This window comes from Felis catus, chromosome C1 (assembly GCF_018350175.1).
Source record: "Felis catus isolate Fca126 chromosome C1, F.catus_Fca126_mat1.0, whole genome shotgun sequence".
In the NCBI taxonomy this organism is placed as follows: domain Eukaryota; kingdom Metazoa; phylum Chordata; class Mammalia; order Carnivora; family Felidae; genus Felis; species Felis catus.
Window position 1 is genome coordinate 221166236 of NC_058375.1, and position 25038 is coordinate 221191273.

General features: G+C 44.2%; 1 protein-coding gene across 6 annotated transcripts in view; it reads left to right on the top strand.

The window, feature by feature from the left end:
* FARP2 (FERM, ARH/RhoGEF and pleckstrin domain protein 2) overlaps positions 1 to 25038 on the top strand; it is a 105709-nt gene that overhangs the window by 10580 nt on the left and 70091 nt on the right. For all 6 annotated transcript variants that reach the window (XM_023260008.2, XM_045034746.1, XM_045034747.1 and 3 more), the window contains one exon: positions 4559 to 4790. In XM_023260008.2, the coding sequence (XP_023115776.2) occupies positions 4587 to 4790 (204 nt within the window). In that variant the 5' untranslated portion in view covers positions 4559 to 4586. Of the gene's footprint in view, positions 1 to 4558; positions 4791 to 25038 lie in introns of those variants that run through there.

Below are 25038 nucleotides of genomic sequence, written 5' to 3' on the forward strand. Positions count from 1 at the left end.
TGCCCCTCCCCTACTCATGCGCACGCGTTCTCTCTCTCTCTCTCTCTCTCTCTCTCTCTCAAAAATAAATTTAAAAAACATTAAAAAAAATTTTATTAAATGAAAATATGTAGGTAGGAACGGAGTTTTCTAGTAGGTAGTGCTAAATGTCAGTAGTGGAAATTGTGTCCAGCTACCAGAAATATTTTTAGGAATGAAATCTGCAGAGCATTTCATTCATGGAGGAGGATGACAAAATCTGGAGCCCGTGTAGGGCCTTGGTTCTTCACACCACTGCTTCCCTCTGGATTTCTGGGAGGCTCTCTGGAAGCAGGAGAAGTGAGCAGGGGCTAACATCTAACATTTAGGGCTCCCAGGACCGAAGAACAGCTCACGTGGCCTTGCTGTGTTTCTCATCTGTCTTGCATACTCTTGCCCTTTAAATGTTTATTTAGAAGCACACAAGGCAAAACAAAGTAATTTCTGTTAGGTCGTAATTGATGTAAAACAGATTCATTCAGCGTATACGTTTTTCCTTTCGTTTTCTCCCGCGGTCAGCTGGAGGAGGCAGTGGGCGGGGCATGTGACTGCTGAAAGAGTGGCCTCGCGTTTCTGCAGGGGTCCGGTTACGCCGTTCGTTCTGGGGCAGATGGGTAGTCTCTGAGGGCAGCATCGGGGTTCTGTACCCGTTTTCTGTTAAGTTCCTCATTTTCTAAGATTTCTTAAACTTTGAAGCCAAGTAAATATTAAACGTGTAATTTATGCCACATACCGTTATGTGATAGCAACTGTATTTTTCTTTAGAACATAAGCAGTAGGGTACTTCGGGGCCATTTCCTCAATGACCTTCCAGAACAAGAGTGTCTGATGACCCGAGTCTTAGCTTAAGCTACATTGAGGTCTTTGGACTAGATGAAAATAACTAGGATGTCCATTTGCTGCTCAAAAGGCATGCAGACCTGCACAGATCTCTTGTGGACCAAGAAGTGGTCTTTTGTTCTTAGAAAAGATGAAATAATGTTAAAAGTAATGCTGTTTTTAATTTATTTATTATATAAATAAAGATCTAGAAAAACCACATAAATCAAGTATATGGCTTAATGATTATAAAGTGAACATGGTCTAACCAAGTGACGTAACCATGCTGACCATGCCAGAGGGCCCTTCTGAAACCTTATCCTGGAGACAGAAGCCCTCCCACCAAGATGGACCACTGCGAGTTTTCTAGTACGAATCTCCTTGCACACTCTTCTTACAGCGTGCCCACCCTGATGTGCCCCTCAGCACACTGGGGGTGAGTCTTGCCTGTTTTGTTTTAGAAGTATGTGTCTAGACAGGACTCTCTTATTATAATGAGTAGAAGATAATCTGAAGAAATTTTTTCCATCTAAAATTATTAAGAAAAAAATCTATATCAGGAAACCCTGGGTTGCTTAATCAGTTAAGCGTCCGACTTCAGCTCAGGTCATAATCTCACAGCTCGTGAGTTTGAGCCCCACATTGGGCTCTGTGCTGACAGCTCAGAGCCTGGAAGCCTGCTTCAGATTCTGTGTCCCTCCCTCTGTTGCTCTGCCCTTCTCCTGTTCCTGCTCTGTCTCTCTTTCTCTCCCCACCTCTCTCTCTCTCAAGAATAAATAAACATTTAAAAAATTTAACAAAGAAAAAGTCTACATGAGAATATATAATGGAATAAATAAGTGACTTGTTAAAATATGTTTTGGTTGTACAGAAATTTTCAGAACAGTAGCTTAAAAAGGGAAGGATCACTTTGGTGCCCAGGATTAAACGGCCCATAGTTTCTCAGAAGGACCTACTCTCAGTGCCTCAGGGTCAGTAAATGCTGTGAACTAACCAAGAACTTGTTCTCCTCTGTGTGCACATTAGAGACGCCTTACAGGTGGTGTCTTCTTTGTTCACATTCCATCAATTTTGCATTAACTACTCACATCGGTGAAATTGAAAAAGCTCATCCTTCTGGTTCTCAGAATCTCATCCCACATTTAATATTAGTGGCATGAATATTAGTGATTTTCCAGTGTTTTCTGTTTGTGACCATAGTCTGTCTTTCGCTGCTCAGGCCCGTGTGGTGCATTGCCTGACGAGGCAGTTCATGTTCCTTGATGACACTGCTGTGAATTAAATAAATACTTAGCAAACATTCACAGTAAGAATTTAGTTCCTGCTGTCAGGGTGCATACAACCCGGAGAGGGGATTTGAATATGGTGGGTAACTGCTAACCTGAACCAGACCTGTGCCTGTCCGCGAGGGGCAGTCCGTCCTTGTGCAAGAGTGGGGGCGGGAGGTGTATTTGGCGAAGTGACACCACCTTGTCACTTTGCTCATACCGTTCTTGGTTCACTGTCCCGGGAGGTTTTAGCTTTCTTGTGCTTTGCCTGCTTGTTCGACAGATCACATGTGTGTGGAAGTTCTTGCCCACGTGGGCTGGAGACCTTGTCTTTGCTGGGGAGGGTTTAAGTGTGTGGTAGAGGTGGCTCAGCGGGTGACTGAGAAGTTTTTAAACTTAATTCAAGAGACAAAACATTCATGAAATGGTTCTTCTTGATAACAAAGTAAGCATGGAACGGATGAAAGGGCCAGGGGAGCCAACAGTTAGGTTGGCACATGAGGGAATGGACCGGAAATTTAGATTAATTCTCTAAGAAATTTACCGCACATTAGTAGAATGCTTGTCAGAGGTAAGGGAGTGAGGTAGTTTTCCCAGCAGCTCCACTCTTTCTTTTTTTTTTAAATTTACTTTTTTATTTTTTTAAATTTGCATCCTAATTAGTTAGCATCTAGTGCAACAATGATTTCAGGAGTAGATTCCTTAGTGCCCCTTCCCCATTGAGCCCATCCCCCCTCTCACAACCCCTCCAGTAACCCTGTTTGTTCTCCATATTTAAGAGTCTCTTCTGTTTTGTCCCTCTCCCTGTTTTTATATTATTCTTGCTTCCCTTCCCTTATGTTCATCTGTTCTGTGTCTTAAAGTCCTCATATGAGTGAAGCCATATGATTTTTGTCTTTCTCTGACTGACTAATTTCACTTAGCATAATACCCTCTAGTTCCATCCACGTAGTTGCAAATGGCAAGATTTCATTCTTTTTGATTACAGCGTAGAACTCCATTGTATATATCTTCTTTATCCATTCATCCATCGATGGACATTTGGGCTCTTTCCATACTTTGGCTCTTGTCGATAGTGCTGCTATAAACATGGGGGTGCCTGTGTCCCTTCGAAACAGCACACCTGTATCCTGTGGATAAATGCCTAGTAGTGCAATTGCTGGGTCATAGGGTAGTTCTGTTTTTAGTTTTTTGAGGAACCTCCATTCTGTTTTCCAGAGTGCCTGCACCAGCTTGCATTCCCATCTGCTCTTTCTTGAGTAAACGTCTCGAATTTGTTTTTTGTCATACTGTGCTTCACTGATCAAGATTTTTCTTCAAGTTGACTTTCAAAAATAAATACACATATTTAAGAAGTAAATTTGTCATAAATAGAGAGTAGCTAGATTAATACAAAGGAAAGCAAGCTGGTATCATTAGATTCTTACTGATACTCAGCCTCTTCTTTCTTTGTAAAAACAATGACATGATTAACCCTGTTCAGCTTTCTAGCTTGAAGCTAGAGAAGTTTCCATGGCATGCCATGGAGGACTGGAAAGGGCGGAGGGCATCGCTTGTGTGCTGGTGTCTGCTTAGCGGGCAGCGGGTGCAAGAACATCGTGAGAACAGGTAAGTGGTGCTGGGAACGGCCTGGCCTGGGGCCAGTGCCCCTCACATCAGGCACACAGCCCTCATGTCACTCTGATGGCCTCCATCCAGCCTGGTAAGACACCACTTACAAAACTGGGAAGCCTGAACCTGGCCCAGACCAACCTGGACCTCACCTGGCTGTCCTCACCCAGCACAGGGAGTGGCCTACTGAATGGTGCCCGTCGTGCACTGCACTTGCTGTGTGGCACCTGCTCCTCTTTGCTGAAATGTACCATCTGGCATTTAACAGTGTACCATCAGCACAGCAACTCTCTGGGCTGCTGGAGCCCAGAGGATGTACCGGGGGACTCCAGGCGGCCGGACGAAGGCACAGGCCACTGTTGGATGAGGTCTTGTGAGTTACATGAGAGGATGCATTGCCTGGCTTGCAGAAGCACCAGGAAATAGTGTCTTTGTGAACAGTGCTTGTTATTTTGTGATGCACCGATCCATATATGAGTAGAAGGTAATCTTGTTTAACTCTTTGCTTTAATGTAACTTAAGACACCTAGAAGTTGCAAAATTAGAGCAGAGAATTCCTGGGCACCTGATTTTTTTTAATATCTAAATAACTTTGGGGGTGCCTGAGTGGCTCAGTCGGTTGAGCATCCGACTTTGGCTCAGGTCATGATCTCACGGTTCATGAGTTCCAGCCCCACGTCAGGCTCTGGGCTGACAGCTCAGAGCCTGGAGCCCACCTCAGATTCTGTGTCTCCCTCCGTCTGCCCCTCCACTGCTTGCACTCTGTCTCTCACATTGTCTCAAAAATAAACAAACATTAAATGACTTTCAGTGACTCTTTGGGGTTTTTTGTTTTGTTTTAGAGTGCTCTTCATTCTTAGCTGATGAAGAATGGGGGAGATAGAAGGAACATACAGAGTCTTGCAGACTCCAGGGACACGCTTGGGCGCCCAGACCCCAGGGGGAGTGAGCACCCTCGAACCTGGGCAGAACCTCTTGGCAACCGCAGCACGGGCATCAGCCAGAACACAGGAGAAGCACCTTCACCTCCGAGTGAAGCTGCTGGACAACAGCATGGAAATATTTGACATTGAGGTAAGTAGTGATATTTGGAGGCATATTTCCTTATACTTTCTAAAAGTCAAGTATGATGAACCACATTCCATTTTGCTGATCAGACTTGGCCTATTTATCAAGCTGACCAAGGGTGGTGTTGGTAACACTAAGATCCTTGGAAACAGTGATTCTGAGTTTCTCCTTTTATTTGAAAAGTGATATTCTCCTGTCTTTCCTTTGAAATTCTGATACAACATGGCCCTTCTGTTCTTCTTCAGAGAGGCTGGCTGACTGCTGTGGAGCACGGACTGGACCCATCCAGATCTGCCCACTGTGTGTCAGCTCCTCTCTGAAACATGGCGGTGATTGTAGTCCCCTCTTCTCAGGGGCTGTGGCAAGGACACGTGCAAAGAGCCTGGCACACAGGTGGTGGTGCACAGTAACATTCAATTTGTTTTTCTGTATCAACAGATACAGAAAACATAATAACGTTTTTATTTTGAAAATTTCCTAACAATAGATTGCACTGATAATGTTGGCAAAAACAAGTGAATATAGCAAAAATGTGTAAATGTATCATATAAGTGTATGTGTGTATATATGTATCTAATCAATACTTTTTAGACCCACATACTTTAGAAAACACTGATTTTCTAAATGGTGTTAGAATGAGTGTGCTTTTTAAAATTATTTATTTTATATGTAATGCACAAAGATAGTCTCTCTTCTCTAATTTTTTCATAATGGTTTAAAGTAATATCTTTAGAAGTTTTTTCTGCTCTTAATGTCACAAAAGGAAGGACAAGAGAATGAATTTAAACTTTAGCAGGAGGCTTATTTGTGCTTAGAGATTTCTGTCAAGAAGTCAGGATGCTACACAGAAACTAAGATTACTGAGCTGGGGGCCAGGCTGTGATGACCCTAGAGGAGACTTCTTGGGGGCTCTGGTGGTGCCTAATTCAGAACGCATTGCATGGGAAGGGGAGGAGGGAGTGAGGGAGGGGGTCAGTGGTGGGGAGCTGGAGGTCAGGGCTGTACCCCAGTCCTCTTGCCTGGGGTCCCAGGCACACCAGCCTCTCTTGCCTCTCCTGCTTGAGTGTTTGATGGTAAGCGTCTAGTGCATAGATTCATAGTATCTGAATTCAGAGGACCCCGAACACTCCTTTTAAGGTCTTACCTGAGGAGGAAATTGAGTAGCATTTCATCAGGGCAGTAGTAATTGAAACTGGTAGGACCTGTCTGTCCAGCTTCCCAGGTCACTCCCGTGTTGCCAGAGGCAGCCTTTGCTGGGAAGGTAGTCCAAACAGGCTACCTTTGAATGCTGGAGAGCTAGAGGCTGGCTGTGGGCTCTCTTTGGCAGCATTTCCCAGCCCTGCATGGTGCTCTTTGATGAGTCACCTGCAGGAAATGGGTTAAAGGTGTGCAGGGCTAGCTGGACTCCCAGATCTTTTCCAGCCAGTGCTCTCAAGAGTTCCACCGTTTAGCCGTCTTCTGATAGACACACCCACTATGGTCTAGGCTTATAACACTCTCAGAATGTTCAAAAGAAAGAACGGAGGGGAGGGGAGGAGAGGAGAGGAGAGAAAATAACACAAAGAACTGAGCTATTCAGAGCTTACTTTCAGAGCATCTTTTTTTATCCTGCCTAATAGTCTTTATCAACTAAAACTAGGCCCAAAAAAGAAGAAAGCACATATTTATTGTGGAGTCATAAATAACACATAGCCCTTCTCTGATATACACGCCATCGCTAAGTGTCTGGATTGCTTTATTCGTCAGCATTCAGAAGTGGCATTTTGTAAAGGTTTCACCATATTTAGAACTTGTCAGAGTTGAGTAGGTTGAGATTATTGTGTTGGGGAGGAAGAATTTTCTCTGCCTTTCCAGATCTGTTTGGTTAGACCAAGAATCAGATTGACATGAGACAGATCAACCGGCAAACATCCAACTTAATAGCATATGTATAGGGAATCCACAGAGATGGAAATTCCTAACACAGGCAGCACGATGCTTATATGAGCTCAGGAGGGGAGTTGGGTCTGGGACAGGAAGGGGAGAGGAGATGTCTGGGAATAGGGGTTGACTGTCGTGCAGATAAGTGTCTCAGGTGAAGAGTCTTTGTTAATAGTTCTCTTCCTGGTGCAGACAGTTAGTTGGGGGGGGGGGGGGCGGTGAAGAGCTTTTCCTGAATCTGCTGGGGTTTTATTGCTTTTAACTCAAAATAGTGTTCATGCCACAGTGGCCCATCTTGGGGAGGCCTGCCCTTGGCCCCTATAGTTGCTTCTTTTCATCAGATGGAATCATCATCTTCACTTCTCTGCAGGTTGATATTTTGGTAAGCCTGTCGGAGTCACCAGAAATTGCAGAATCACATTGCTGCCACATACCCCAAGTTGGATGGAATACTTTTTGAATGATGTTACCCACTAACGCATGCCTTTTAGGAGGAGTTAGAATTCAGTATATTTTTTTGAGGCATTTGTATTCAGCTTCCAGGTACCCTGTCCTCTACAACCCTGTCAGTGGATTTTGTTAAGTAACAGACCACTCTAAAACCTTGTAACTTCAAACAGTAAATATCGAATGTTTCCTGCATGTTTGAGCATTGGCTTGGGAGGGTCTTCTGGTCTGGGCCGGCCTGGAGGGCCTACCATGTCTGGCACCCCAGCTAGAACCTCTTTCCACCCTCCAGGGAGCTAGCTTCTCCTTATTTGCACCGTGATGGAAATGTTCTCAAGAGTGGAAGCTGCCAGGTCCCTGGATGCTTGGGGTTCATGTGCTGTAATGCCTACCAAGTTTAACTGATCAAAACAAGCCACCAGGCAAGCCCAGATTCAAGCAGGGAAGAGTGGGGAGCAGTAGAGCTACCTTGTAGCGGGAGTGCCAAGGAATTTGTGACCATTTTATTCGGTATACCACAACGACTGTTGCCAGTGGATCAGGAATGCATCTCTGGAAAGATGACTGTCTCTGTGAAGTTCTAGTATCTCCCATCAGTGGGCTGGTCTCGTTTGCCGGGCGACATGCTTTGTGGGGCCTGCCCCAGAGCAAGCCACATGGCCTTCTCTGGGGGGACATGCTTCCCCCATCCCCCTCTGTGAGATTCTGGTCCAAGAACACAGGCTTGTCCTGATCCATTCTCCCCAGTGTCTCCCATGAGCCATGGCTCCAAAGATGTAAAAGATCCAGAGATGGAGGCTGGTCGCCCCTGGGGCCCCATCACTGATCCACCACTGCTTGTTCCTTGACCGCTGGTGACCAAACTGACGTGAGTTCCCTCCTTGGTGAGTCACACATAGAAACTCCACCAGGTGAGTTAGCACACAAAGAAAACTTTATTTGCAGCAGAGAAGGAGATCACGGGAAATAACTTCCAAAGCCGTGACCCTCGAGCAAGGGTGGCTGGGTTCCTTTCATTTAGGGTTAGGATGGAATATTCAGAAAGGGGAGCCTCGTCATCCCGTGTAGAGGCGGGCACGCGGTCACACACGGGCCTTAAGGAAACCTTCCGCGTACGCACACGCTGTGTGTTGTAGAAATGAGGCTTGGGCTCTTCCTTGGATGGAGGATGGAACGTTGTGATTAGGTGAGGGTAACTGTCGGCGGCTCCGTGGGTCACTCCGTGGTCCGTCTGCGCAGGCGTGAGCCGGGGGTTGAGCTCACACTGGTCTGGGCGGTCTGGGCCCCCAGAGCTCTTCGCCCAGACTGTCGTTACTGCTTGGGGGAAGTTTGAGTTTCCTCCATGGGATGCTTTACCTGTCAGGTCTTATGCCTGAATGAGGAGATGAGGGGGAAGGAGGGGCTTCGGGAAGAATGGGGGGTGAAGGTCAGGGGGACAAGCGGGTGGCAGTAGAGCTCAGGTCTCGGGGTCCTGCAGGTGACACTCGCTCCGCCACCCTCTGCCCTTTATATCTGAGCTAAGAGACACAGGTTGTTATCTGGGATGGCGCACACTTGTGGTATGGGCAGCAGGCCCACAGTGCACAGATACCCCGGCTGGGTCTTTGTTGGCAGCACAGAAGGAAGGTCTTAGTGAAGCCACCCCCTGCCCCAGAGCTTGTCTGAGGTCTCTCTCCTCCTGGAAGGCAAGTCCCAGAGACAAGGTTTTGTCTGAGGCTCTGCCGAGTTATTGGTGTGGCACCGTGCTGGCTCGGTAAATACGTGTTGAATGAAGGAAATCAAAACATAGATTGGGTTAACATCCTTTCTTCAAGAGTGTCCTGAATTCTCCCCTAGAGCAGAGTTTTCTGACCTCAGATTCGGGTGCGTGTGTGTTTGTTTGGGGGTGGGGGGGAGGGACACGGCCACTGGCTCCTGCACACAGGGAGTTTGAATCACTGGCATTGTGTAGAATCCCTAGTTGACATTGAAGGGACCTTTTTAATTTAGGGAAAATTTTGACTTTTAGTTATTTTTGAAATGCTTCTGTGTTGTTCAGTGAAAATACAGAGTAGCTCAGCCCGAAGACCTCCCTGTTGGGGTTCACGTCTCTTCCCGAGCAGTGTGTGCTGTTTCGTGTCTGTCTTAGTAAGTCAGATGGCATTGGCCATCCTCGTTACAGTTTCTTAAGACAGGTGAGCTCTGCAGGCCCCCAGTTGTATCTCTTTCTCCGCTCTCCCTGGGTGTGCGGACGCACTGCGCGTCACGTCGCTGTGTTGACCGCCGCGGTGACAGCCCATGTTTCCAGCACTCCAACTGCCAAGGAGGAGCTGGGGGGCTCGCTGGGTGTGGGGAAGCTTTGTTCCGGCCCCTTCTAGGGCTGGATCACGTGAGCTTGTCCAGTGCTTGTTGCCCGCGAGTCCAGAGGGCTTACAGCCAGAAGCCAGGGTCTGCTCTTGTCCAGACAGGTTTTAGTGGCGTCGATGGTCAAGTCTTCAACAGCCTCGTTGAAGTGAAGTTCACGTCCCACACAAGTCACCCATTTGAAGTGTGCGCTTCCACGAGGCTTAGTGTGTTCCCAGACGGGCAGCTGCAGCGGTCAATTTGAAAACATCTTCGCCGCCTCAGGAAGAAACCTCACAGCTTTTAGCTGCCACCTCGCTGCCCTCGTCTCCTCTCGCTTCAGCTGTAAGCAGACAGTAGTCTGCGCCCCTCCTCCATAGACCGCACTGTTCTGGACATTTCCTGTGAGTGGGACTACGTGTGTTCTTTTGTGACTGGCTTCTTTTCCTGAGCATCACGTTTCAGAGGTTTGTACGTGTGTAGATTGTGTCAGCACTGCTTTCTTTTCTGTGCCCGAATAATGCTGTGTATGGATAGACCACATTTTGTTTATCACTCGGCAGCTGACGGACACTCCACCTTTTAGCTGTTAGGAATCGTACTGCTGTGAATATTCATGTGCAGGGTTTTGTGTGGACGTGTGTGTTTCTCTTGAGTGTGTACCCAGGAGTGGAATTGCTGGGTCACATGGTAACTATTAGAGGAACTGCCACACCATTTTCCAGAGTGGCTGGCTGGGTCTGGGGCTCACCCACCAGCAGTGTGGGTCTGTCCGTGTCCTCCCCTGTACCTGTATTACCTGGTCTCCGAGTTCTAGTCATCCTGGGGGGGTGTTAGATGGTAGCTCATTATGGTTTGAGGTGAAATTCTAGAAGTTTATTTTTAATGGTTATTTTTAATGGTTAAAGAAGGGAAAGTTTTGAGCCAAAAACATGAGAACTGTACCAGTGAACAGTTATCTCCAGAGTGGTTCCTTGGGTAGGTTTTGGGTACTTACGAAGTTAACCCTCTTGCAGAGCCCTGGTACACATATGGAATGAACATTTTTTTTGTTTGTTTTTAAAGTTTATTTATTTTGAGAGAGAGAGAGCATGCATATGTGAGCAGGGGAGAGAGAGAGAGAGAGAGAGAGAGAGAGAGAGAGAATGAATCCCAAGCAGGCTCCAAGCTATTAGTGCAGAGCCCGGCATGGGGGCTTGATCCCAGGGACTGTGAACCACGAAATCATGACCCGAGCCAAAACCAAGAGTCAGACGTTCAACCAACTGAGCCACCCAGGTGCCCCCGGAATGAACGTTTCTACATTGCAAGGTTGTGAGGACCACCAAGAGAGCACAGCTGAGGGCTGGCCACAGTGTCTCTGAGATGAAGCTGGCGAAGAGTGGACACTGACTTGGAAGATCTGTAAAACATTTTAAAGTTCCCTTTAGAGTTGTCTTGTAAATTTAAAGAACTAAGGACTGATACACTGTATTTTTAAATCAGTTATTTCTCTCACTTAATTCATTTATAAGTAACCACTACTTTGATTACCCTTGTCCATATAAATCGTTGCTGCCCGCAATGTATACTTACCAGGACTTTGTAAGATAGGAGGTGAGATAACACTTCGTGGCTCTTTCTTCTGATGACTAATGAAGATAAGATACTTTCTGTACAGAAGGCACTTATCTAGTGGTTCCAGGAAAGAAGAGCAGCCTGCACAACGGAGTCTGGGGAGCCATCTGCCTAGGCTTCCGTCATGTCTCATTTTAAGTGACATTTGACATCTATTGATGGGGGTTTTAGCTATGCGAAGGTCAGTCAGTGGCCGGTTTTTTGATCTAGTAAAGTCTTGGTTTATTTTCAGTGAGTTAAATGAATTTTGTGGTTTTGAAAATAGAAATCTGGCCTCAGCTCTAGAAGGTCTTTTTTTTTTTCTGAGCCATAAAAGAAACCATCTGGAAGCCATGTGTCAGCTTGTCTTGTCCTGTGTGCAGAGTCACAGAGTAGAAACGCTTTCAGCTCCACACCACGTTAAGCGCGGAAAGTGTCTGAGTGTTGGTGCGCTAGAGGGAGAGGCCTTCTGCTAGACTTCAGGGCAAGATTTCTAAAACAGATATTCTTCTAATTGATAATTCACCACCAGGTTTAGGAACTGACGTGAATTTTAGCTTTTCTGTTATCTGGAAGCTAATAGTGTGGAAAAGGTGATATTTAGTGATTAAAAGAACAATCTGGGGTGTAGTTTGGGTGTGTGAGACCTCGCCCACAGAAGTGAATGTTCCGTGCCTTTGCTGGCAACTGGGGAGCAAGTTCTAATGAATAGGAGGTTTCTTGATTATTGTTAATCTGTTTGCTCACATTCCCCTTTTCTTTATCATACTCAGAATTTTTGGAGGAGGCTTACTTTTTTTAAAAATTGGAAAAGCTTTAGTTTAAATATATGACAAGTTGGAGGACAGTGTCTCAGTCCTGAAGTTCCGTGCTAGTTGCTATTCCAGTAAAAAGTTAATGTTTTCCTTCTGGCCAGGAAGAAATAGTCAAAATTCCAGAAAGTATCGTAGCCAGATGTTTGTCATTGCTCCCACATGAACATCCTAAATATGGCAAATAAACCTCCTTAGAACTTATTTTGGTCTGATCTCAGAAGAAAAAGTCAGTAATTCAGCATCTGAATTTGGAGATGATATAGGCTTTATACAAAAGCTCTTACGTATTTCGAGTACATACAGCTATTATAGGACTCTGTCCTAGCCTCAGAACCCTGTTATTTGGTCTGAGAAAGCTGATCTGTTTCTTTGACCATGATGCCCAGGAATGTGGCCAGGTGGTACAGGGCAGAGATGTGGATGTTTTTATCCTCAGTGACTGAGACGTGTCTCAAAGCTGCTGGTGCCGGCTCCCCCCGCCAACCCTAGTGCGCGTGCGTGCACACAGCTCGAGGTCGGCACACACAGTCTGTTGGATGTGATGTCGACGGAGGAGAAGCTAGACCAGCAAATGGAAAAGAAAAGGGAACTGTTGTCCTCCTGATCTTTGTACCGGTGAGAGTCCCATCACCACGGTTACGTAACAGAGAGTGACCGAGATCTCTCAGTGTCTTGGCGGAGGGTCACTGGACGTGGAATGCCACTTCTTGGGCACCTCAGTTCTGGCAGTTGGCAGTTTTATCTCCTATCATCAGCAGCCCCAGCAGGATATGGGAATGAGACGGAATGAGCCCCCAGGTGACACAGGTAGCAGCTAACCTCTCCAGCTGGGAGCCTGCTCTCGTGACCACCCCCGTGCTGTCTCCAGAAACCTTGTGCTCTCTCTCTTTTTTTTTTTTTAATTTTTTAAACGTTTTTATTCATTTTTGGAGACACAGAAACGGTGCAAGCAGTGGAGGGGCGGGGGGGGGGGGGCAGGGGAGACAGCAAGACAGAATCCGAAGCAGAATCTCAAACTCACGAACCATGAGATCATGCCCTGAGCAGAAGTCAGACGCTTAAACTGACTGAGCCACCCAGGAGCGCCACCCTGCCCCATGCTCTCGTCTTACCCCAGTGATACTCTCATTTCTCATCCCGAATGGTTCTGCTTTGGCTTGTTCCTAGAAGGCTGAGGAGCTGAACATATACCTAATTTACTGACTTGGCCTTTGACCCATGGCTCCCTTCAGTTCTTTTCACCTCTTCCCCAAAATTTCAGATGCCTGCATTCTTGCTCCCCACAAGTAGGTGACCCACTTGAGGGTGATGCTTGCCTGATGAGCTCTTCTTTGGGGCCCCCTTGCCCAGCATTCTTGGTCCCCCTTTCCTCGGCCAGCTTCTTTCTCTCTGTCCCTAAAGAATCACCACACAGGGGCACCTGGGGCCTCAGTCAGTGGAGTGTCGGACTTCAGCTCAAGTCGTGATCTCAGTTTGTAAGTTCGAGCCCCACGTCGGGCTCTGTCCTGACAGCTACGAGCCTGGAGCTGCTTCGGATTCTGTGTCTCCCTCTCCGTCTGCCCCTCCCCTGCTCGTGTTCTGTCTCTCTCTCAAAAATAAATAAACGTTAAAAAAATTTTTTTTTTTTAAATGAATTGGTTAGTCCCTGCAAGGGGCAGCCTTTAAAAAAGAAAAAAAATCACCACACAGGGCAAGTGAGGACCAAGTTTTAAATCTCAACCCTAGGCCTCTTGACGGCGTATAGAAGTGACTTGTTCCAGGTCTGGGGACAGCTTTGATCAGGTGACCCATCCGGAACTGTGGGATGACATGGTCCATGTCTCCTCCCACTGGGTCCATGTGGGTTGCAGTTGAGGGCAGTTCCCAGAGGCCAGAAAGGCCCAAAGTCCTCCAGTGCAGGCCTTCCCTCGGCTGCCCTGCTAGTCCCTGTTGCCCTGGGCTCAGCGCAGTGTCTTCTGGATGCACTAGAATTCAGTCTTGTTCTGTTGGGAACACTGAGGTTGTATATGTTGTCGTGGGGACGCGTGTGGGTTTCTCGAGGGTGTGTTCCTAGCATAGACTTTGTGGTTGTGAGATGTGCCCGTTCTGGCCCTGCCCAGGTCATGCAGGACGGCTCTGCCAGCCGGTTCTCCTGGCATATGTGCCCCCCTTCCTGGCATACATGCCCCCGGACTGTGTGCCTCTCTCCCCTCCTGTCGAGCTGTCCCCTCCTCCTCTGTGGAGGACTCTTACCCTCTCTTACCCTCCAGTTCCATCCTCCTGCCACCGGCTTGACAGGAGGGACTTGTCCCTCCTTCCTGCTGCTACAGCCTCCAGGGGCCTCGGCATCGAACCGCAGACTTGGCTTACAGGGTATTGTTGGCAGGGGTCTCAGGTGATTCTGGGCAGGACCAGGGCCTGTGGCTTTAAGAAGAGTTGGTATGTTCTGGAACGTGTACCCTCCCCACCTGAGTCCAACCTTTGTGCCCTTTTCTCCTGGCCCTGGCCTTCCTTCGTTCGTTCGTTCGTTCGTTCTTCATTCACCACCCACCCATCTATCACTGAACAAGATTCAAAAACCCTCTTCTCTGTACCAAGAAGGTCCAATGTTGTTTTCACAGCCAACTTGGAGTGTCTTCCTGTGGAGCATTTCTAGAGCACACCAGCCCCACGGTTCATTATCAGTGTTAATGGTCACTTCCCAGATCCAGAAAGAAACCAAGATTCTCCAGAAAACTAATTGTAGACTTATAATTTTCTCTTTTTTCAAAGAGAGCATTCTGCTTTTTTACTTCTTGTATTTTTTAAGTGTATTTTTTTTTTTTATTTAGTAATTTCTACCCACAATGTGGAGCTCAAACTCACAATACCAATGTCAAGAGTTGCACACTCTTCCAACTGAGCCAGCCAGGCACCCCTGCATTTTCACTTCTGTAGAGTGTTTTGTACATTTTTTATTACTCTCGCACGATGACGTGCTCACTGGGGTCAGTGTCCACAGAGAAGCTGTGCTCTGGCAAGGTCCCTCTCGCTTCTCTGCTGCTTGCTGAACTGACTGTGGCTGCAAGACCAACCAGGATGTCACTTGGGGTTCCTGATGCTCCTGGTTTTAGATGGAACTCATCTGCAAAGTAATTCAGTTTCTGTCATACGAATAATTTATTGTAGAGAAATAGAAAAATTTAAGTGATCCATGACCAAAGATAACTACCCAGAGGGAACAGCCATTCACATTTTTCTGAATATCTTTCTTTTACTTTTTACCTACCACATATATTAAATAAAATTGGAATCAGATTTACATGCATTTTTGTAGTCTATTTTTAAATTTAATGCACTGTGAATATTTTTCTGTGTAATTACTCTTTAAAAAGTTTTTAATGGCTACAAAGTTTTCTGCTTTCAATTTCTCTATAATAAGTCTTTATACACATTCTTGATTGTTTCCTTTAGATAAATATGTACAGTGGCAGTCCTACACCAGAGGGTGTTACGCGTTTTTGTGAGGCTGGGACAGGTGCAGTGAAAACACTCTCCTCCGCACCCCCAGTAGTGCTCACCAGCGCCTGCTTCTCCCCCTTCGGCAATGTTTCTTACAAGATTTTTTTTTTCATTTTTTTTTTTTTTTTTTTTTGCTATTTCTTTCTTTCTTTTTTAAATATTTAGTTAGTATATAGTACAACAATGATTTCAGGAGTAGTTTCCTCAACGCACCAGACCCACTTAGCCCATCCCCCCTCCCACAACCCCTCCAGCAACCCTCAGTTTGTTCTCTATATTTAAGAGTCTCTTGGGGCGCCTGGGTGGCGCAGTCGGTTAAGCGTCCGACTTCGGCCAGGTCACGATCTCGCGGTCCGTGAGTTCGAGCCCCGCGTCGGGCTCTGGGCTGATGGCTCGGAGCCTGGAGCCTGTTTCCGATTCTGTGTCTCCCTCTCTCTCTGCCCTCCCCCGTTCATGCTCTGTCTCTCTCTGTCCCAAAAATAAATAAACGTTGAAAAAAAAAATTTTTTTTAAAAAAGAGTCTCTTATGTTTTGTCCCCCTCCCTGTTTTTATATTATTTTTTCTTCCCTTCCCTTGTGTTCATCTGTGTCTTAAAGTCCTCGTATGTGTGAGATCATATGATAATTGTCTTTCTCTGACTAACCAATTTCGCTTAGCATAAATACCCTCCAGTTCCATCCACGTAGTTGCAAATGGCAAGATTTCATTCTTTTTGACTGCCGAGTAATACTCCATTGTATATACATACCACATCTTCTTTATCCATTCATCCATCGATGGACATTTGGGCTCTTTCCGTGCTTTGGCTCTTGTCGATAGTGCTGCTATAAACATGGGGGTGCATGTGCCCCTTCAAAACAGCACTCCTGTATCCTTTGGATAAATACCTAGTAGTGCAATTGCTGGGTCATAGGGTAGTTCTATTTTTAATTTTTTAAGAAACCTTCATACTGCCTTCCAGAGTGACAGCACCAGTTTGCATTCCCATCTTATAAAAAATTTTTAATAAAATCTCCAGTTTAATGGGCAGGAGCCTGGGGCGCCTGGGTGGCTCAGTCGGTTACGCGTCCGACTTCGGCTCAGGTCACGATCTCACGGTCCGTGAGTTCGAGCCCCGCGTCGGGCTCTGGGCTGATGGCTCGGAGCCTGGAGCCTGCTTCCGATTCTGTGTCTCCCTCTCTCTCTGCCCCTCCCCCGTTCATGCTCTGTCTCTCTCTGTCTCAAAAATAAATAAACGTTAAAAAAAATTTAAAAAAAATGGGCAGGAGCCTGTTTTTTATAAAACTTCTGGTTTTTTGTTTTGTGGGTCTAGGGAGGATTTTTCTGGTGTTTGATCTGCATCATTTTTTTTGTTTTTTTTTTTATTGTGGTAAAATACATGCAACAAAAATGTAGCATCTTAGCCACCTTTTTTATGTTTTTAAATTTATTTTTGAGAAAGGGAGCACATGAATGTGGGGGAGGGGAGGAGAGAGAAAATCCCAAGCAGACTCTGAGCTGTCAGCGTAGAGCCCGACGCGGGGCTCAAACCCACAAACTATGAGAACATGACCTGAGCCAAAATCAAGAGTCAGACAATCAACTGAGCCACCCGGGCGCCCCTTAGCCACCTTTAAGGGCACACGGCTCAGGGGCCTTAAATACATTCACGCCGCAGCACGGCCGTCACTGCCATCCTCTGTGCAGCTCTTTTCTTCTTGTAAAACTGAAACTGTCCCCATGAGACACTGACTCTCCGTCCCCCAGCCCCTGGCGCCCACCCTTCTGCTCTCTGTCCCTGTGAATCTGAGGACTCTGCGTGTCTTCTCGTGACTGGCTTGATCACGGAGCATAATGTCCTCGGGGCTCCACCATGTGGAAACAGGCGTTAGAATTTGCTTCCTTTTTAAGGCTGAACAATATTCCATCGTGCAGGTGGACCACACCGTGCTCCTCCGTTCATCTGTCAGTGGTGCTTCCATATTTCAGCTGTTGGGGATAACGGTGCTCTGGACGCGGGGGTGCAAACACCTCACAGAGACCCTGCTCTCACTTCCTTGGATGTACACCCAGCAGTAGAATTGCTGGATCGTGTGGTAATTCTGTTTTTAACTTTTGAGGAATCCCCGGCTGTTTTCCACATTGGCTGCACCAATTCACATTCCCACCCACAGTGGATGAGGGTCCCATTTCCTCACATCCTCTCCAACACTTGTTTTCTGTTATTTTGATAGCAGCCATCCTAATGGGTGTGAGGTGGTGTCTCATTGTGATTCTTGTTTGCATCTTCCTAGTGATTGGTGATGTCACACATCTTTTCACGTGCCTATTGGACGTTGGTAGATCTCTTATGGAGGAATGTATACTCAAGTCCTGTGCCCCTTTTTAAATCAAGTTGTTTGGAGTTTGTTGATGAGTTTTAAGAGTTCTCTATATATCCTGGATATTAACCCCTATATCAGATACATGATTTGCAAATATTTCTACATTGTATTTGAAGTTTAGAAAAAAATAGGAGGTTAAGAGTTAGGGAAATAGCATATACATTGTATTTAAAGTTAAAAAAAAGAGATGGAAACAAGAAGGAATGCTGGAGACTTCACAGAAGTGACATCTACAGTGACGAAAAGGACAGGAAATGGTGGAAATCACACATGAGAATTTGAGACCTAGGAAACAGACTGTCAGTGTGGGTTGAGCTGTGCTTACTGACCCAGAGGCCCATAGGGGCCGCCTTTGTTCAGCTGGTGTGTTTCCTCAGCACCTGCCAGGCACCCTCGTGGAAGCCAGAAGTGCATAGGTCAGCAGGATGTACAGTGAGCTCAGCCTTCTCGGTGCTTGTTCTGCAGCAGGAGTTTGACAATGACCACGGTGAAACACAGAACACTTAGTGCTCGGGAGAGAGACAAAACGGGAAGGGGACAGGAATGTGGGGTTTGCACTCTGAGATAGCAAGGGAGTGGGGCTCAGACCTCTCTTCTCAGGAAGAGTGTTCAGGGTGGTTGGAACAGTGGCCTGGAGGTGCAGGCAGAAATGCCCCAAGGGCATGATGACTGGACCAGAGCCAGGTCAGGGCTGGTATGGAGAGGAGGAGCAGGACAGTGCTGACCATCAGTTTCGTCCTGGAAGGATTTTGAAGCAGGAGCCCACAGGATTTGCTGTGCAGAAGATGTTGGCACAGAAACCAAAGAGCCAAGGTGATGCCAGCTTGGGCCTCAGATAGGGGTCATGAGGAGAGCTGCTTTGGGAGGACGGTCGGGAGCTATTTGGGGACACAAGGAGCCTGAAGTGATCCTCAGCATCTGAGTGGAGGGTCCTTGCCGTGTCCTTTAGTGACCTGCACTCTCATACATAAGGGCAAGGACAGCCATTGCTGTGACCTTCCCGAGATGCTAGTATTGCCCTCGTGTGGTGCTGTGATTGCGTTCATACTGGTTCATGTCAAAGGACGAGTGTCACAAGTGTCATGCTGTGGTCCAGGGAGGCAACTTTTTAAAACTATCCTCAGTCTTTGACTCCTGGTTGCAGTAATTATGGGGCTTTTATTTTTAGAGATTTTGACTAGTCATTAAAGAGAAACATGAAAACATCCGTTGGTGCTTCCAAACTGCTGTTGTTGGAATGCTGTGGAATGTTCTTGTGCACACGTGTTATGCTTTTATGTGTATAATTGTATAGTTTATATAACACAGCTTCATTTTGCCACAGTGGCAGAGAGGATCCCAGCCCTTATTCAAGAGCTTTTTCTGATGATGGTGAAAAAAAAAATATTTTCTTCCTTAATCCACAATCTTAAACACCTGCCTGGAACTAATAAGCTTCTCAAAAGCTTCAGTTTAGACTTCTGTGAAATAAGTCCATTGATAAACTAAAATGTCTTTCTGAAATAAGTCTCATGTTCCTGATTATGAAAAATACGTTCTTAGTTTTCTGTACTTAAATATTCATAATGTTTCTTCATATCATCATAACCTTACTTTTTAAATTTGTTTCTCACTAATATGTGGCAGTATGCTTTTGGCAGGGGGGCATGTATTGGTATTTGAAACTGGTAAAGTCAGATTTTTATAGCAGAAGAAAAACCAGTTTTTTCCTATTAAAGTAATTTTTGTTAAGACAACTCAGAATCACCTGAAGGCTCTGGACGTTGCTGTTCTCCTGGAAAATATGCTGAAAGATACATGTTAAAAATACATAGTGGGGCACCTAGGTGACTTAGTTAAGCGTCCGACTTCAGCTTGGGTCATGATCTCATGGTTCATGGGTTCGAGCCCCACATCAGGCTCTGTGCTGACAGCTCAGAGCCTGGAGCCCGCTTCAGATTGTGTCTCCCTGTCTCCATGCCCCTCCCCCCTCTCAAAAATAAATAAAGATTAAAAAATTTGTTTTTAAATACATAGTGAGCTCTTTCAAATCAAACTTCTGTTAAATCAAGAACATTCAGCTCTGTAGTTGCTTGCTTTTGGCTTTAATTTACATCAATCTTCCATCTTTTAAAACCACACAAAATAATAAAAACATGACCTAAATGTCATTATGAATGCAAATTGTAATATGAAATGAAATTATAAATTAGGTATAAGTAGTAACATCATAAAAATTGAACTTGTTAGTGTATTAACATAAAAAATAAAAATAGGTACAGGGAGCCTGCGTGGCTCAGTTGGTTAAGTGTCTGACTTCGGCTCAGGTCATGATCTCACACTCTATGAGTCTGAGCCCCACATCTGTGCTGACAGCTCAGAGCCTGGAGCCTGCTTTGGATTCTGTGTCTCCCTCGCTCTCTCAGCTCCTCCCCCGCTTGTACACTCTCTCACAAAAATAAATAAACTTAAAAAAATAAAAATAAAAATAGGTACCTTGAGAGAGGACAGACTCTTGCTGAGAACACAGGCTTTACAGTGGGTCAATTTTTTTCTTACTGGATTTAAATGTGGAGACAAGTAAGAGCACTAGAGAAAGTAAATTGTTTTTGGAATGTTGTTTCCATAAAGTTCTGGAAAAACAAAATTTCCTATTGCTGTAGATTTTCTGCAGTTTAGAAATTAATGCTGTTATTGTTAATTATTCAAGTCAGTTGGGTTTATAAAATAATAACATTATGTGTGCTTTTTTGTGTTGTCTTTTTGTTTTGCATTTTCTGCCCCAGGAAGTTTCTGTATGTATTTTTTTAATTATAAAACTGATACACGCTCACAGTAAAAAATTCAGTCAATATAAAAGAGTACAGAGGAAAAAAAAATTTCTTACTCTTTTACACCCCAAAATAGCCTCTTTGACGTTTTGGTCATATTATCCGTTTAATTCTTCCTGACCATTTTTAGTCTTGTTTATGCACTTATGTGCGCACACACACACATCATCCATAATATCACTTCTGTCCATGTGATTACTTTAGCACTGAGGAAGTAAATTAGCCATTGGTAATGTGTTCATGTCTGTTCCTCTTCTTATCTCTTGTAATTGTTGTTTTATGAATGTTGACACTAGATTCACTTGTACAGAGATATTCACGGTTATAGCTTGACGAGGATGGCACTGTTTTCCTTTTATAAAATGTCCTCTTTCTTTTGTTCTAGTGCCTTTTTGGCCTAAATGCAACCGTGTATTCTCTAAGTTCAGGTTTCCCTTGCTTTTCTGTTGTTGTTGTTGTTGTTGTTGTTGTTGTTGTTGTTGTTTACAGTATGCCTGGTACACTCATTGCATAGTTTTATTTTTCAATCTTTCTGAATCATTTGCTTTAGATGTCCTAACCTAATGGCCAACATTAAGTATTTACCATATTCTGAGTGCTGTTCTAAAGTGCTTTGCAGGATGTGTTACTTAATTTCATCCTCACCGTTTGCATTATAATTAGTTTTATACTTAAGAAAACTGAGGTAAAGAGGTTTCTTAAAACTTACTACTATGGGGCGCCTGGGTGGCTCAGTTGGTTAAGCAGCCGACTTCGGCTCAGGTCATGATCTCACGGTCCGTGAGTTCGAGCCCCACGTCGGGCTCTGTGCTGCCAGCTCAGAGCCTGGAGCCTGTTTCAGATTCTGTGTCTCCCTCTCTCTGACCCTCCCCTGTTCATGCTCTGTCTCTCCCTGTCTCAAAAATAAATAAAGTGTTAAAAAAAAAAAAAAACTTACTACTAGAATTTCTAGCCAGGACAATTGGGGAAAATAGAAAAAGAAGAAGAAAATTTTTTAAAAAGGCATCCAGGTTGGAAAGGAAGAAGTGAAACGATCTCTGTTTACAGATGACATTGTCATAATATGCAAAATCCTAAGGAATCTACCTCAAAAAACCCAAACAAAAAACTATTAGAATAAACAGATTCAGCAGGGTTTCAGGATACAAGATCAATATACAAAGATCTTGGGGCACCTGGGTGGCTCAGTCGGTTAAGCGTCCGACTTCAGCTCAGGTCATTATCTCGTGGTTCGTGAGTTCAAGCCCCGTGTCAGGGTCTGTGCTGACCAGTCAGAGCCTGGAGCCTGCTTCAGATTCTCTGTCTCCTCTCTCTGTCCCTGCTCATAATCTGTCTCCATCTCTCTCAAAAAAATACAACATTAAAAAAAAAATTTTAATGTATAAAGATCACTTGTATTTCTTTATAATAGTAATGAACAATTCCAAAATAAAATTAAGAAAACACCTTAATTTACACATCAAAAAAAATACTTGGGAATAAATTTAACAAGAGAACCTCAAAACTTCTACACTCTCTGGTTATCAACTACTAATTTCTTAAAGAAGTCTGTTATAACCCATAAAAAGAGAGTTTTAAAAAGCTAATTAGTGACCCGGAGATTTTGAATTAAGCTTTTTTTTTTAATTGAAGTATGCTTGACACACAATATTACATTAGTTCCAGGTGTTTAATTAAACTTTTTAGGGAGTGTCTGGATGTCTTGGTCAGTTGAGCATCTGACTTGATTTTGGCTCAGGTCATGATCCCAGGGTCATGAGATTGAGCCCCACGTCCAGCTTCACACAGCATAGAGCCTGCTTAAGATTCTCTCTCTCTCCCTTTGTCCCTCTCTCCAACTCGCTCACTCTCTCTCTAAAATAGAATAAAATAAAAAGATTAAAAAAAAAAACTTTTTAGGAAAGAAGAATCCAAAGAGAATAACCCAGAGAGGCTTTTTCTCCTTCCCAGTATAATTATCAAAATAATTACAAATTCATGAGCCCAACAAAATTCTAATTAAAACACAGTCCACTGATTTGTTTATAGGGTCTAATTATCCTTCCTTTACATTGTCCATCTATTTTCCTGTGTTTTAGAACTTAAATTACAGTTGTAGAGTATTTATGTTGAATCCAGCTGCAAAATTATTTACTGGTTTTTACATTGCAGTTTTTTCTAAAAACTAAACATGGTAATACATGTAAAGTCCTAAAATAATTGAATCACTGTTCCTATCTTTATTTACATGTGGCCTGTCTACTAGAAGTACTGATATATGAGATAGAACCAAATTTTATATTTTCTCTGGAAACCTATATTAATTAGAAAAAAAAACCCTACATACTACTAAAAACAAATCCAATAAATCTCACTCTATATTTATGAAAAACATGATTTTTAAAGAGAAATTTTAAACACTAGAACCAAATGTCAAGACACTGAGATTTTTTTTCTTCAACAAATACTTAAAGATTAAAGGCAAAGATTGGGCTAAGTGAACATATATTATTCATTTCCATTTTAGGATGGTGTTTGCCAAAATATAATAAATACTCATTAGCAACTTTTGCTGCTGCTTCTAGCAAAAGACAGTAAAATGAAACCTAGAGCTTAGCTGTGGAAGTCCAGGAATTTTGCTTTGCATGTTATCACTCCACTTCATCATGCCATGTTCAGGACAGCCCAGATTCCAGTGATCATGAGAGACCATAAAACAGAATTCCAAACACAGATATTATGAGCTCCAGTGAAACTATTACTTTTTTTTTTTTTAATTGTGCACTGAAAACTGTAAAGCAGGACGCCTGGGTGGCTCAGTTGGTTGAACGTCCAACTTCAGCTCAAGTCATGATCTCACATCTCATGAATTCAAGCCCCACATTTGGCTCTCTGGTGTCAGCACAGAGCCTGCTTCAGATACTCTGCCTCCGCCCCCTCAATCCCTCCCCAGTTCGTCTGTCTCTCTATACCAAAATAAATAAATAAACTTAAAAAAAAAAAAAAAACGTAAAACTGTTGCAAGAAACTAAAGAATAGCTAAGAAAAGACATCCCATGTTCGTGTATCAGAAGACTTACCATTAATGGGGTACCTGGGTGGCTCAGTTAAGCGTCAACTTCAGCTGAAGTCATGATCTCATGGTTCGTGAGTTTGAGCCTCATGTTGGTCTCTGTGCGGACAGCTCAGAGCCTGGAGCCTGCTTCAGATTCAGTGTCTCCCTCTTCTCTCTGCCCCTCCCCTGCTCACACTCTGTCTCTCTCAAAAATAAATAAGCATTAAAAAATAATAATAAAAGGAGACTTACCATTACTAAGATGGCAGTACTCCTCAGTTGATCTACAGATTTAATGTGATCCCCATCAAAATCCCAGTGGGCTTTTTTTGCAGAAATTAACAAGCTGATTTTTAAATTTTATATTTAATTTTACCTAGGGGTGGGTGCCTAGGTAGTTTAGTCGGTTGAGCGTCCAACTCTTGATTTCAGCTCGGGTCATGATCTCACAGTCGCAGGATTGAGTCCCACATCTGGCTCTGCCCTCACAGCATGGAGCCTGCTTGGGATTCTCTCTCTGCTCCTCCCCACTCACACTTGCTCTCTCTCAAAATAAATAAACATTTAAAATAAAATTTTAAATTTTTTTTTTCAATGTTTATTTATTTTTGGGACAGAGAGAGACAGAGCATGAACGGGGGAGGGGCAGAGAGATGGAGACACAGAATCGGAAACAGGCTCCAGGCTCGAGCCATCAGCCCAGAGCCCGACGCGGGGCTCGAACTCACGGACCGCGAGATCGTGACCTGGCTGAAGTCGGACGCTTAACCGACTGCGCCACCCAGGCGCCCCTAAAGTAAAATTTTATATGGAAATGCAAAGGAACTAAAATAGCTAAAAATAATTTTGAAAAAGAATAAAGTTGAAGTACTCACACTTCAAAACTTACTATAATGCTATAGTAGTCAAATCATAGTGGTACTGACGTAAAGATAGACATAGATATCAGTGGAATAGAATTGAAAGTCAAGAAGTAAGTCCTTATGTTTACGGTCAGTTGAAGAAAATACCCTAAAAAAAGTGCTAAGCCAGTTCAACAGAGAACAAATGGTCTTCCACAAATGGATGAGAATGAAGCTGGACCCTACCTAACACCACACACAAAAACCAACTCGAAGTGGATTAGTGACCTAAGTGTTGAGTTAAAACTATAAAACTCTTAGAGGAAAACCTAGGAGTAAATTTTCATGACCTTAGGTTAAACAGTGGTTTCTTAGGTATGGTACCAAAACCAGAAATGACAAAAGAGAAAAATGGATAAATTGGACTTTATTAAAACAAAACAAAAAATGTGCTAGAAATAATACTATTGAGAAAGTAAAAAGAATGAAGAAAATATTTATAAATTCTATATCTGAAAAATAGTTTAAAATGACTTACAACTCAATAATGAAAAGACAAGTGACCCAAGTTCAGATATTGCCCAAGGTCACACAAGTAGAAAACAGGTGCAGAGGAACTGTCAC